Source organism: Lactuca serriola, chromosome 4 (genome assembly GCF_051521515.1).
Source record: "Lactuca serriola cultivar US96UC23 chromosome 4, Lser_US96UC23_V15, whole genome shotgun sequence".
Taxonomy (NCBI): domain Eukaryota; kingdom Viridiplantae; phylum Streptophyta; class Magnoliopsida; order Asterales; family Asteraceae; genus Lactuca; species Lactuca serriola.
Window position 1 is genome coordinate 34,603,362 of NC_136411.1, and position 14,507 is coordinate 34,617,868.

The 14,507-nt window shown below is 33.8% G+C and overlaps 1 protein-coding gene across 1 annotated transcript; it reads left to right on the top strand.

The window, feature by feature from the left end:
- Positions 1–254: 254 nt before the first annotated feature.
- On the top strand, positions 255–5,027 carry LOC145100042 (myb family transcription factor MOF1-like). The gene is made up of 6 exons (XM_079037470.1): positions 255–792; positions 947–1,023; positions 1,112–1,148; positions 1,747–1,900; positions 2,144–2,303; positions 4,616–5,027. Exons 1-6 carry the CDS (start codon positions 666–668, stop codon positions 4,871–4,873), a joined length of 813 nt encoding a protein of 270 aa, XP_078893596.1. The 5' UTR covers positions 255–665; the 3' UTR covers positions 4,874–5,027.
- The last annotated feature ends 9,480 nt before the right edge of the window (positions 5,028–14,507 follow it).

The following is a 14,507-nucleotide window of genomic DNA, read 5'->3' on the forward strand; positions in this document are numbered from 1 at the left end:
TCAATTATCTTTTATTACAATTTTTTTTCTAAAGCACAACTTATATTTACTTATTTAATAGTATTTGACACCATTGAAGTAGATTATTGTGTTGCGTAATTTTTATTAAACTTTTAGCTAGTTTTTATTATAAAGTATGATATGTTTTGTTTTGCGATAAAATCAAGTAAAACAAGGTACATACTAACCCCAAATTTATTGTATTTAATGGGTTTTGCTGTTGTTATGATGACGAAGTTGGCGTATTGTATCTCAACTCCTACTATTCTAGAGAGAGAAAATACACAGGGTCAAAACAGCAGCATTTTTCTTTTTCTTTTTCTTATCTTTCTGTAGATATAATTCATATAAATAACAGTTGAATTTGTAAAGCCTGAGGAGAAGAGAACCAGATCACGTATCAGAATCCCTCGTGAACAGAATTTTCGTTTGCAGGGGGTAATATTTTCACCCACCCGAACTAACCGGTTCATTACAAACCATTTTATTACTACTATCATCTCCCTCCACCTACATTGACAAAGAGAAAGAGAAGATCATTTTCTCTGTTGAATGATTCTTGAGCTTCACATCTGTTAAAACTTCTTAAATCAACAAATTCAGCAAGATCTATTTTCTTTTCCATAGAGATCAAGAGACATAAATATACGTAGAGAGAGAGAGAGATGGGGGGTTGTGAGAGGAATGGAACAGTGAGGCAATACATAAGATCAAAAGTGCCAAGACTCAGATGGACTCCTGATCTTCATCGTTGTTTTGTTCATGCCATTCACACACTTGGTGGTCCGAATAGTATGTTCTTTCTGCTGTTCTTGATGATCATAAAAAATGATGCATACGTACATATATGTATGTATCTATGCATGTATGTATATGTATATGTGTATACATCTACACACGCAGACCTACGTTGTTAGTTTTGTAATGATGTTGTTCATGTACGCAGAAGCAACACCTAAGCTTGTTCTTCAGACGATGGATGTAAAGGGTCTCACTGTTTCCCATGTTAAAAGTCATCTTCAGGTACCTATCTTCATCATTTCCCCCCTTTTTTGATACCTTTATGAATACACGCACTTATGTTAGTTCAAAAAAAAAACTGAACTTGCAGATGTATAGAAGCATGAAGAACGATGTTGTAACACGAGGTATATATGCATCTCATGTATCACTTGTAATATTATTAAGAACTCTAATAAAACCTCGTGTTTGTAAGAACTTAACGCGTGATCATGAGTCTCAAATGCATGATTTCAGAAACCCGAGAATACTAGTAGGGTAAAACTAAAGGCTAGTGGTTAATCTTGGAGGATAAGTTGTCATCTTCGTGTGTTGTTGTTGTTGAGGCAAAAAGCATACGGAAGACTAGGATCCTACTATTATTTATGATTTTCTTTCCCAAAAGGTAGATCTTTTAACAAAAACACATGAAGAACACAGCCTCTTGCCTCCATTCTAATTGTGGCATTTAATATGATAAATTCCAGACATTCCTTTCCTTATTTTTTTATCAGTTAAAGTCGTGGTTGTTGTTTTGAATGAATCTACAATAAACCCATTTTAAAATAATGACTTTTTAGTCCTTTTTTAACTTAGTCAAAACACCACAGAACACTCATGCTTGTATGAGAAAAAAAAAAACCTTTTACTTTGATACCTTGTTGTCTGTTTCTGTTTGTTTTCTTGTGTTGTTTCACTTATGCGTACTAATTTATGGACATGTTTCATGAACTTTTCAATATCCAGATGATGAGATTCACAGATCCACTGGATTAAACAGAAAACAGTCTCTTGAGGATCAACATGATGGGTGCATTGATCATGAGATTTATTTACATCCATCCATTCAAGAATCTAATCCTCACTTCATTTACCATCCCTTCGCTGTCCCTTCCAAAAGGTTTAAACATTAATTTTTACTGATACCATCAAACTTTTTAGAAAAATAGATAAAAAAAATGGAGTATTTTATCACAAGTTCAATAAGCGGTATTTGAAGATTTTGTCAAACTAAATATAAAATAAGAAATTAATGGATGAGATATATTTATTTTGGTAGTCTTTGTTTAAAACTACTGTTATTTATTAATATTTATTATTATATTTTGATATTGTATATATGTGTTTGTATGTATGTATATAGAGGTAGAATGGAGACAAGGATGCATGGATACTCGGAAATAAGAATAAAGGGAAAGGAAGGCGTTGGTGATCACAAATGGCAGCAGCCTCATTCCTTTTCTATTCCACATTTTCACTCGAATCCCTCCTTTAACCATCTAAGAGAATCTGACTTCCTAAAGGTACCTTCTTTTCTCTCTCTCTCTCTCTCTCTCTCTCTCTCTCTCTCTCTCTCTCTCTCTATATATATATATATATATATATATATATATATATATAATTTTTTATTTCAAATTTTTAATTTTTAATTAGTGGTAATTTTAACTGTAGTTTTTATTTAAGAAATAACAATAAGTAATATATATATATATATATATATATATATATATATATATATATATATATATATATAAAATTTTTTATTTCAAATTTTTAATTTTTAATTAGTGGTAATTTTAACTGTAGTTTTTAATTAATGGTAATTTTAACTGTAGTTTTTATTTAAAAAATAACAATAAGTAAAAAGAAAATGATAAATGATACGGCAATCTGTTAAAATATATAAAGTTTAATGGAGTGTAGAGTTTAATAAGTAAAGTTGTAAAGGAAGTGGAATGTATATGTATCAATCCATTGAACTCATATGAATTGAATGCATTGAAGATGGCCTTACACTTGAACATATAAATACATGTATTCCTCTTTTGTGTTCTCTAAAGCATTTGAACTTCCAAAGTTTAATGGTGACATTACCATTCCACTAATTATATTATTTTACTTGGGGTGTTTGACTATGCTTCTTTAAGGAGCTTATAGCTTATTAGTGGTTTCACACCACTATAAGCTAAAAAAGTGCTTGGATAAAAATAGATTATTGTCGTTGAAAACCGCTATTATCATTTTTCATATGTTAATGCACTCTAATTTATTAGCTTATAAGCTAATAAGTCATAATCTAATAGGCAATAAGCTATTTTTTCAACCACCCTCTAAACTTTATACTCCATTAAACTCTATTGATGCTTAATAGATTTCTGGCACTATGCTATTTTGTCTATTAAACTCTATTAAAGATTAATAGATCACTACATCAACATTACACTCATTCTACTAATTTTTATGTATTTATCATTTTATAAAAAATAATAATGCATAAAACTGGAAAATAAAATTAACTAGAAATTAAAAGTTACATTTACAAATTAAAGATTATAAGTTAGGAATTGAAAGTTACGAGCAATACATTAAATTAAAAGTATATGAGAGTGTAGTACATCATACTATTCCACGTGGCATCATGTTTTTCGAAATGATTTAATTGAGCATATTTAAAAACATTTTATTAATATGTAATTTCATTTTGTTGTATTGTAATAATAAAATGTTATCATGTTGATTGTTTCATAAAAAATGTAAATAAGCTTTTTTTTTATTCTTTTAGATGAATAAGAAATAAACTATGAAACAAAAGTTATTTACTTACAAAATAAAAATATATCATTTTAATTAATTTACAAAAAGTCAATTATTAAATAGAAAGTAATTAAATTATTAAATGTAAAATACATTAGAAAATAATAGATATGTTAGTTAATATATAATAAATTAAATAATTATTTTTTAAATAAAAAACCCATTGAACCAGTGATTCAACTCTCTGCTTAGGTGGAAGTCATGAAAAGTTGAATGGATAATGCCACCTCATCATATGTCTTAAAAAAGAAGACTATTTCCAAGAATGTAAATAGTTTTAGGATAATGCATCCGTAGTATAACTATATAAATATCTAAAACATGTATCTATATGCTAATTTAAGAGATAGTCGAAATACAGAAGAGTTATCTTTAAGATGAACATCAAAGCATTTTCACTTACTCAAATGGTTGGGTACTTGATGAATAACATAAATGTGATTTTACATATTTCGACATACAAAGATTTATTTTAGGATTTTCAGTTAATATTTGCTTGCATGGTTGAAATTTGATTATGTTAGTCTAAACGTTCTGAGTTTAATAGTATAACATGAGTACTTGCGAACTCCCCAATGAGACATATGTTAAAACTTACCATTAGAATACGGTTTCTTGCATGCCAAAGACTTACTGTTACATTACACGTGTACTAGGTTGAGTAGAAGAAAGGATTTTATATAATTATATAGAAGAACATGAAAATGGTGGTCCATTCTGTAAGCAAATAAATGCAGTCGGAAAGCACAGTACCAGAGACTTGTAAATAGGATCAGATCAGTCTTATTTTCATCTCCCAAGTACTCCCACCTTTCCAATTATTTCTTATCTTTTGACCACATTTAATCACCACAAAAGTAAATAAGAAAGACCTGTAATTTAACGATAATCGCTGATTCTATATTTAAATAATATCTTGTATAGAACTGCCAGTAATTTTTATATCATTAGATACAACAGATCACCACTTAATTAGGATAAAACCTTTTTTTTGTTATGATAAATTTGTTTAATTATGCAGAATTCCAAACTAGAAATTGCTGAACATGGAATGCTCAGTGGGATGAAACTTGAGAAAGCAAGAAATATTCAAGAGGTCGACCAGCCTGATGACTGTGGATTATCGTTATCACTATCATTGCAACATCCCTTAGTCCAGATGAGCAATGGTTCCTTGTCAAGTGAAATCAGCGAGACACATTCAAGGCAGAATACAAGTGATCACTCTTCAAACAAATGTAGTGTTAATCTAGATCTATCTATTGCTCTATGTCAGTGATGTATGCAAGCGTTTTTTCTTAAAAAGATTATGTCCCTAAGCTTTTAACATGTTTGTGGGTTACAAGTAAGTAGAGATGCAAAAATGGTTCAAAATGCAAAAAATTGATTAGAATATGAACGGGCTAGTCAAGTATAGGCCCTTTTTCCCCAAACCATGTATATTTAGATTACTTTGAATGCTCTTAGCCCGGTGTTGATCCGTATATCGTATACTCATTAGGTCTAAAAGTCATTGTTAATGGTAGACAGAAAGAGCTTTTTGAGAAATTCGAACACACGATCCTTTCTGTCATATAATCAACCACATGTTAAATATGTGCCAAATGTATAAAAAACTATTCAAATTCGTGATGAAATGGAATCCTAAAAGCAACATTTAAAGCTGGACATTTAGATACTTCCTCCTTCCCAAAATCAATATACACTTACTTTTACCTTAACAAAATGACATTTCTACCCTTATTAAATTTTTTATATAATTTCTTTTAGAATTCATATAATTTAATTATTACACCTACTTTTGTACCCAACAAATTTTTTTGCCGGAAAGTTTTTATACATATGTTGAAAATTTCATTATTTTTGGTAAACACATGGAGGCAAAATGTGGTGTCATAATTTTGTGGCAAATCGAGTTAAAATTTCATTTTGGTTAAAACTCATTCAGGATTTCATTTTGATTCTAGATTATGGAGCCTTTTCTTTTGCCACCAATATTTTTTTCAATATGTCCGGAAATTCTATGTGTCCATTCACTTTCCATTAATTACATATACATATGTCTCGATGTAAGCAAAGACTTTCTGTTACTAGCCTACAACATTATCTACTATTGGTCATATTTCAAATTTTCATATGAAGCATTCCACAAATCCATCTACTAAAAAAACACCACTATTGCACAACGTCAAACAATATATCAATTCTTATTGCAAGAAAGTATTGATGGAGAATTAAAAAAAGGTTTCATAAGTGAAATAGCTTCACAATTCTCGATTTCTACATGGACTGTTAGTTGCATTTGGCATCAAACTAAATTTCAAATTGACCACGGATTACTGGTTGATTTATCTTCAAATAAGCCAAAGGTTGTTGGGCGGAAAAGGGTACAAATAAACTAGAATCAAGTTTCAGAAATTCCATTACGTCGTCGAGTCAATCTACGATCTCTTGCGAAATCTATAAATGTCTCGAAATCAACGATGCATAGACGTATCAAGGGAGGTGTATTTTGACCACATACAATTGCCATCAAGCCGACTCTAACTCATGAGAATAAAAGAACAAAGTTAGAATTTTTCCTATTAAAGATTACTACACAATCATTATTAAGTCTCATTCCTACATTCTATTATATGTTTAATGTTTTCAATATTGATGAAAAGTGGTTTTACATATCAAAACCATCAAAACGTCACTACCTTGTCCCCGATGAAGATGAATCATTGCGAACACATAAAAGCAAAAAGTTTATTGCAAAAGTTATGTTTCTTGCGGCCATAGAAAGACCAAGATTTGATTCATTAGGTAACAAAGTATTTTTAGGAAAAAATGGTATCTACCCGTTTACTACACTAGAACTCGCTAAGCGTTTAAGCAAAAACCATATTGCGGGAACATTAGAGACTCGCTTCAAGAACAAGAGGTTTTCCGTACAATTGATGAATTGGTTGATGTAACGCCCGCAGATTCAGGCTAGTCAATTTAAAGACAATAAACATCAAAAATGAGTTTTTGATGGAAGATTATTTAGAAGGATTAATCTTAACCAAGTTGTAGTATATGTTACAAGGGTTCCGTAAATATAAAGAACGCCGAAATTCGAGTTATAACGAAGAAGTTATGGCTCGTCGAAGTTTCGCGGCAAAACCAGCACGACACCGGGAGACGTAAATAGTGAATTTTTGATAAATAACTTTTTAGCCTAAGTGATATAAACAAAAATTGTAGTATACGTTAAACCGAGAACATACAAAAAAAGAACGCCCAAATCTGACTTCGTGGAAGTTATGAATTTTCTAAGATTTGGCATAACAGTCCACGACCCGAAACTCGAATTTTAGTTCGAGCGGTTTTGGCCTATGCGTCCTAACTGAGAGTTGAAGATCTAATTAATAGGAACTCAATGATAAAAAGACAGACGAAAACGGAGTCCGTATGTAGAAGTTATGAATTTTACGCGGACATTTAACAGTATAATCTCCTCCTACTGTTAAACTTAAGATCGGTCGAGAATTAGCCGACGGAGTCTAAATGAAAGTTGTAGATCTTGTTTTTACCTACACGTGGAAAAAAATAACGTCGAACAGAGCTCATATGCGAGAGTTATGATTTTTCTAAGTCGGGAGGGTGCTGTACGAGTTTGGGTGACGTGGTGCGATCACAACCTTTGCTTTCTCTTAAAGGAAAGCCATCAGATGATGACACATGGCACTGACTCGGCGAGTCAGTGGACCGACTCAGCGAGTCCATCAGGAATTCAGCCTATAAATAAGAGTTTCGGGTTCCCTCATTTCCTCACCCCTCAACGTTCTTCTATCTCTCTCTATACTCTCTTTCTCTAAGCTCCCTAACCCCCGCTAAAGTCTAGGTAAACCCCCTAGCACCCGAAGGAAGCCCCGAGGATCCCGAAGTCCCGAGAAAAGAGCCTTTCGGCTCGGGAACGCTACTCCAACGAAGTCCGGTTTTGCGAAAAATCCGCTGTAAGTGAGCTACGCCTACCCTATCGTTAGTATATCTTATGTTTTAATATAGTAATATTATTAGGAACTTATAATGAGTATGTGATCTATTATTATGAGTTATATAAGTGTCGTTATAATATCTTTTTAACCACTCACGGTACGGGCAATCTGGTTTAAAGGGCCGCATAAGGTTGTTGGATTTCAGAAGTGCTATATGCCAAAATGGTCCTACCCTCCGGTGTTCTATGTCTGGCCCTTGTCTGTATATACTGGTTGAGAAATATTTTTTCGTGCTTATATAATAGTAATAATATCAAGACTATTAATTAGTCTTGGTGAATATTAGACTAAACTCTAGTGGTAATGATACTAGGTTTTGTCACGGAAAAATTGTGTTAAGAGTAACGAAGTGCTGTCCGAGTGCCGAGTCACCACCTTTTCAAGTAACTGCATAGTCCCTTTCATGAACATGATTTTAGTACAAGTATTGATTGAAGTATTAATTATATGTTTATGTGCGAGTTAATTGATGTTGCCTGAAATACGTGTTAAAGAACATACTTGGTTATATATGATGATTTAGGATAAAGAGTAAACCTAAATTAACTATAAGGAATATTGGGTAGTATTTTCTTACGAGTACAAGTGAGTTATACTCAGAGAATATAACTTTAGTATATGTCATTGATCCGAGAGCATGGATTAGACATATTTATTGTCCCTAGTCCGAGAGTATGGATTGGACATAGTCAACTGTCATTAATTCATGAGTATGGATTAAGACATAGTCAATTGTCCATAGTCCGGGAGTATGGATTAAGACATAGTCAGTCGTCCTCAGTCCGGGAGTATGGATAGGATATAGTCATTCGTCGTTAATCCGGGAGAATGGATTTACACATAGACACTTGTCCCTAATGCGCGAGCATGGAATGGCACAATTATTGATCCGAGAGCATGAATTAGATCCGAGAGTATGGGTTAAGTAAGAGGTAAAATTCAAGGTCCGAGAGTATGGATAGTCTCGTTGTAAGGATTAATGGGGTGGGGTAAGAGTTGCTTATATACATATATATATATATATATATATATATATATATATATATATATATATGGTGAAATTGTATATTTTGTGAGTTCTAAATTATATCTATGATATAACATTGTGGGATTTAAATCCCTATGTACTCACCAGGTTTCCCAACCTGACCCACTCAGTTTATTTATATCACAGGTGTTGATATGAAGTCACATTACACTGAGAGATTAAGGAGATATAAATCACTAGTGATAATGAATGTAAGTTCTGTTTATGCTTATGTTTATGTATTAACGATGACATCCCAAATGTTTTAAAATGAATAAAAATACTTTTCTTTGGAAATGCTTTGATAACGTATTTATCATGTTTTACTGGGAACAAATTCCGCATCATTTTTATTCAAGGAGGTATTCTGATTTTTATAAAGCATAAACAAAATCGGTCTTTTCTGGCCGTGAAAATGGGGATGTCACAATTGAATCTGTTCAAACATCTTTTGAAAGAATGCCATCAAACTTAATAATGTTTTTTTTAACTCTACAAACATGTATAAAAGAAATCATAAAAGTTCAAGGTGGCAACAACTATCATGTACCACATATTGGTAAATGTTGGTTAGACAATGAAGGTAATTTGCCACTCCAAATTGAATGTGATCAAAATTTTATTAAACGATGCCATATTGTATTTGAACTAGTAAAAATGTGTTGCGGAAAACTTGTATTTTAACATTTTTTTTTTAATGAAAATGAATGAGATGTTTTGTTTTTGTGGCGACGATTTAATGTCACTACACAATAAATTCATAGGATTGGACTTTTATTTTACAAGAGTTATTTTATCTATCTTTTCATTTGTATAGTACTTGTTTAGATTTTCTCGATGACCTTCTTTTTTTTTTTTTTTTTTTTTTTTTTTTTTTTTTTAAATTTTACTTGTCATAAAACACATTAATAAAAAACATGTTGGTCAACTCAAAGGATAAGAGGTTATTTGGTAAACTGTTCATCTATTTTAAGTAGTGGGCATTTATTTTGGGACAACCTAAAATAATAATTTTGACATTTAAATTAGGACGGAGGGAGTACAAACATTGCCATACCTTTTGGAGATGAAGACCTTTGATTTTAATGATCATGATAAATCAATAGTTTTTTTATAAATGACACAGATGGGTAAGAATTATACCTATTCATTTTTAATTTATAAATCAAACAAAACTTAACTAGCTAAAACACAACTAGGTAGTGTACCTAGTGAATTATAGAAAATAAAATATATATTAAGTCGGATGTCGATCACAAGAAACCGTATTCTAATTAATAAAATAACTATTAGAAGTTAAACTAAGAAACACAACTAATTTTTGGGGAGTTTTATCTGATTTTGCAAGTTCAGATTAACTTAAATTAATTACTCAAACAACTAAAAACTAAAGTTAACAATTAAAGAAGATTGTAAATCTAGAGAATGAAGGTACTTTCGTTTAGCTTTGAATCACATTTTGTCCTATGGTTAGTTTCAGTATATAGATTAATTTCAATTGGTTACAGTTATAAATGTTATTAGAAGTCTTGGTTCAATCTCCTAATGTTTTCATCAGTTTATGAACTACTAGGCAATGGTCTTGCACAAGTGGGACACTTAATTGATTATGAAGATTTTTGAGCTATGAATGATAAACTGAGATTAATTATCTAAGATTAAGACAATAACCAAACCAAAAATTATGACCTAATTATGCTCTCTAGCATAGTTAAAGCTACTATATTTGTCACCTAATCTAGGATTTTGCCAATCACTAGCTCTAGCAACTTAAGATTCATAAAAAACTAGGTAAACAAGTTCATGCAATCAAAGTGGTTATCTAACTACACAAAACTTGAACTCTAAGCAACAAGGATTGAAACTTTTAACATACTAGTTAGTCACTACTACAAAAATACCTTTTAATGATACACAATGTGCATCGTAAAAGCGATAGATGACACGCAAATGCATGTGAATGAAGGCACTGTCATAAAGGAAGACTACACGTTTTTGCACATCGTAAATTTAGGACACACATTTACGATGCTCATTTATGACACACATTGTGTGTCATGGAAACCCATGTCATAAAGGAAGATGACACGCATTTGCGTATCGTAACCTTACGACGTGCATTTATAACTCGCGTTGCGTATCCTTAAAGCCCTTGTCATAAATGAAGATGACACGTATTTGCGTGTCATAATCTTCATCAACCAAATTACGATACGGTATACGACGTGCATTTACGATACACATTTACAACGTGAATTTTCGCAAAATACAGAATCAAACATATACCAAAACATTCAGTTTCATCTAAATTTCGAACAAGTTAACAAAATGTAACGCCCCGATTTTCAGGTATTGGTTTGTGTGAGAATTTTATTGATTTCAAGGCCTACTCGACGAGTTGGTTGCTCTATTCATCGAGTAGCAATGGGTTGGTCCGCGTTTTTTAGTGATCTACTCGCCGAGTCCAAGAAGGGACTCGACGAGTATGAGATGGCAGATGAAACCCTAAATCTCGGGGTTTTGCACCCTATTTAAAGGATCATTGGCCTTACCCAGCCTCCCCTTTACACCTTCTTGGCACCCTTAAACCCTAAAACGTGTTTATGTGTGATTATTTGGTGTGATTGAGATTTGAAGGTGGATCTTGGTGAGGAAAGGCTTGAAGATCAAGAAGCTCTAAGCAAGGAACAGTTGGGGACCTGAAGTCTACCTCAGTTTATCATCATTTGGAGGTATCAAGTCACCACCTTAAGCTTCTTCTAGCTAGATCCCTTTTATATTTGAGTTTTGGGGCCATTTTGGGCATTTGGGGTTGCATTTCGAGTGATGAACCAAGATCTGAAGTTGCAACTTCAGATCTAGGCTCATCTTGGATCTTATCATCATAAAGTCTCAGCCTTCAGCATGTTGGTGAAGCTCTTTGGCCTAGAACCTCTTCTTTAGCTTGATTTAGGTCATTAGCACCTTGCATGTACATAAAGTTTGCAACTTTACGTGATAAACATGCCTTGGGGGACTGGATCTATAGTATGGATCCTTTGCATGGCTTAAAAAGCGTTTGTATGGATGAAGGATTGAAAGGACTCGGAGAATCGCATAGCCGACTCGGCGGGTCATATGAAGATGGTATTGAACTCGACGAGTTGGATGAACAACTCGTCGAGTCCTATTAAGATTGTCGTAGACTCGGCGAGTCTATAGAGTGACTCGGAAAGTCAGTTGAGGTTTTTCCCAACAGTTGGATGCATATGAACTTGTCGAGTTGCAAGGGGGAAAACTCGACGAGTGGCCATGGAGCTTCGACCATGAACCTTAGGAACTCGATGAGTAACTCTGGTGACTCGGCGAGCAAACGAGTATTACAAGGAACTCAACGAGTAGATGAGGGTACTCGATGAGTTGAGGTCAACATGGACTGTTGACCTTGACTGTTGACTTTGACTTTGACCATGGGTTGACCAGTTGACTTCTGGAGGACATTTTGGAAAGACCGGAAATTTACAAGTATGGTTTACAATGAATATAGGTGGTGGAGTTCGTGGCAGTGATCCGAGAATTTGAGCTTATTTTACGAGTCGACAGTTGCGATGTGAGTTACCCCACTATACTAAGGGGTCTAAGGCACCAAGGCCAGCCCATTGGATATGTTATCCTAGCAGTATTAGTATTTTGAGTATGAAGTTAGTGTTGCAGGCTAGTGGTTATGCCAGTTAGGTAGACATGTAGGACTACCTGTGTTGTTATATGATTATCTGCATGCTCAATGTTTATGTTAAATGTTGATATGTTATGTGGGATGGGTTGAGGTGATACTGCTCTGTGCGGTAACCAACAAAACCGGGGGCATTCCAGATACGGGCTATGGGAGACTCGTACTGTGGGCTCGGTGGCAAGCCTGATGTGAGCTGTGGGTCCGGAAGGAAATCCAGACTCACACTGGGGGCCCAGGGGTAATCTGTTCTGTAAAGCTGTGGACCCATTGCATGCTGTGTTTGTTTGCTATGTTATGAAATTGCTGACAGGATTATGTGGATTGTATGTGTATCGGTATTTTGGGGGAACTCACTAAGCTTTCAGGCTTACAACTTCAGTTTATTGTTTCAGGTACATCAGGGGATCACGACAAGACGAAGGCATAATCGTACAGCTCCTCCTGTTTTGTTTGTGGTTCTGGGAAAACTCTGATATTGAACTATTTTGAAAACAAGATTGTAATAATTGATGCTTTTGAATGTTTTGAAAAGTGTTTAATTGGCTTGAATTTTTGGGATGTTTCAAGTTGGTATCAGAGCCTTGGTTTGAGTGAATTGGAGGAACATTCGTGTGAATCCAGTCTTAAATCAATGAAAGATTTTCAAAATGGTTTTCAAAATAAGTGAAAGAGGATGTAGGATGTACGATCAGCCAGAGCAAGCAAGTAGGACCCAAAATACCATACAGTTATTTGATTATGTCATATGTCAGAACAGTATGCTAGTACTAGGCTAGGGATCTTCAGAAATTTCCTGATTACATGATGCCTTTTAGCCTAAGGTTTTTCCGTGTATGAGATTGACATCCTTACTGTAGTTACTTGTGTATGCATCACGACTGTATATAATTAAAATCTTATAGCCTGAGAATGTTTGATTTGGCCTTATGTTCTGTTCTTGTTAATTAGGGCATAGGGTAGTGTCACACCCCAAAACCATGAATGGCAGAAACGTTCTGGGGCGGAGGACGTCATGTACAGTATCACAACAATGAAAAGTAGTAAACAAGAAAAAACATCAGCCATTGCATTAATAATATAATTTTAATACAAGTGAGTTGTATCAAATTATGATAAACACTAAAGCATAAATCAAAATGAAAGATGCGTCTTGAACGAGCACCATCTTCCCTGAACCTTGCGTCTGTACCTGTCTATGGTTGAACTGAGGATACAAGTTATTTTGAAAGAGAGTATCAACTTTAAAGCTGGTGAGATCATATGAATTTTAGTGTCTTAATTTATATGTAAGTATTTGTATGTATATGAACTGTAAGTATTGAAAATGTATATGAACTATAAGTATGAAAATGTTTTGAATGATCCTAGGAAGCCCTATGTTTCCTACTAATCGTATCCTTCTACCAAGGCATCTAATGTCTGTGTGTGTGTCTCTTGTAAGAGTGTGTATTTTCCCAAATCTGACTATCATTAACCAAAAATATAGTTTCTACATTACCGTGCGTCGTGTGAATGTTCACGAAGTGAATGTAATGGGAAAATGAGATAGTACCATGGTGTAGTTTCGAACTACAACCGTACTAATTACCTTAAGTCTAGGGTAATTCTTATAAGTACTGTAGTATTTGTAATAAGTGATTACCTCTGTACTCCTATTGCCTTATTTGAGGGATAAGGCATAATGTGATGGCTAGATCCCAGGCTAGACGCTCCCCTGTCAAAGGGATTTTGGGACCTTTACACGACCCCTGCATATTTGCACGTCGTGAACATCCACATTACTATGATCATGTATACCCAATATAACTATCACAATGCATTGCGATTCATTGGTATAGTTAGATCCTGAACTCGTTCCATGCTATAGCACCTAGTGATGTCTGTCCTACTATCTTATATGTGAGCGCACTCATGTAAACGTATCTATGTATACGTACTCATGTAAGCGTAATCATGTAAAAGTATATGAACGTATGCCTTTGCTACCCAAAGGTACTGAACTGACTGAAAGGAACTATTATGTCCATATATGTACACATGATGTATGACTAATGTTTAAACGACCTTCGGATGAATACCTGATATCCCACCATACCACATATCAAGCACGAAAATGAAATAGGGTGGATAGCCTTCCTAAGTCCTTTAA

Coding starts and splice junctions, on each gene's coding strand:
- LOC145100042 (XM_079037470.1), top strand. CDS start 666: ATGGGGGGTTGTGAGAGGAATGGAACAGTGAGGCAATACATAAGATCA. Junction 1,901..2,143: donor TTCGCTGTCCCTTCCAAAAG/GTTTAAACATTA, acceptor GTATGTATATAG/AGGTAGAATGGAGACAAGGA. Junction 2,304..4,615: donor GAGAATCTGACTTCCTAAAG/GTACCTTCTTTT, acceptor TTAATTATGCAG/AATTCCAAACTAGAAATTGC.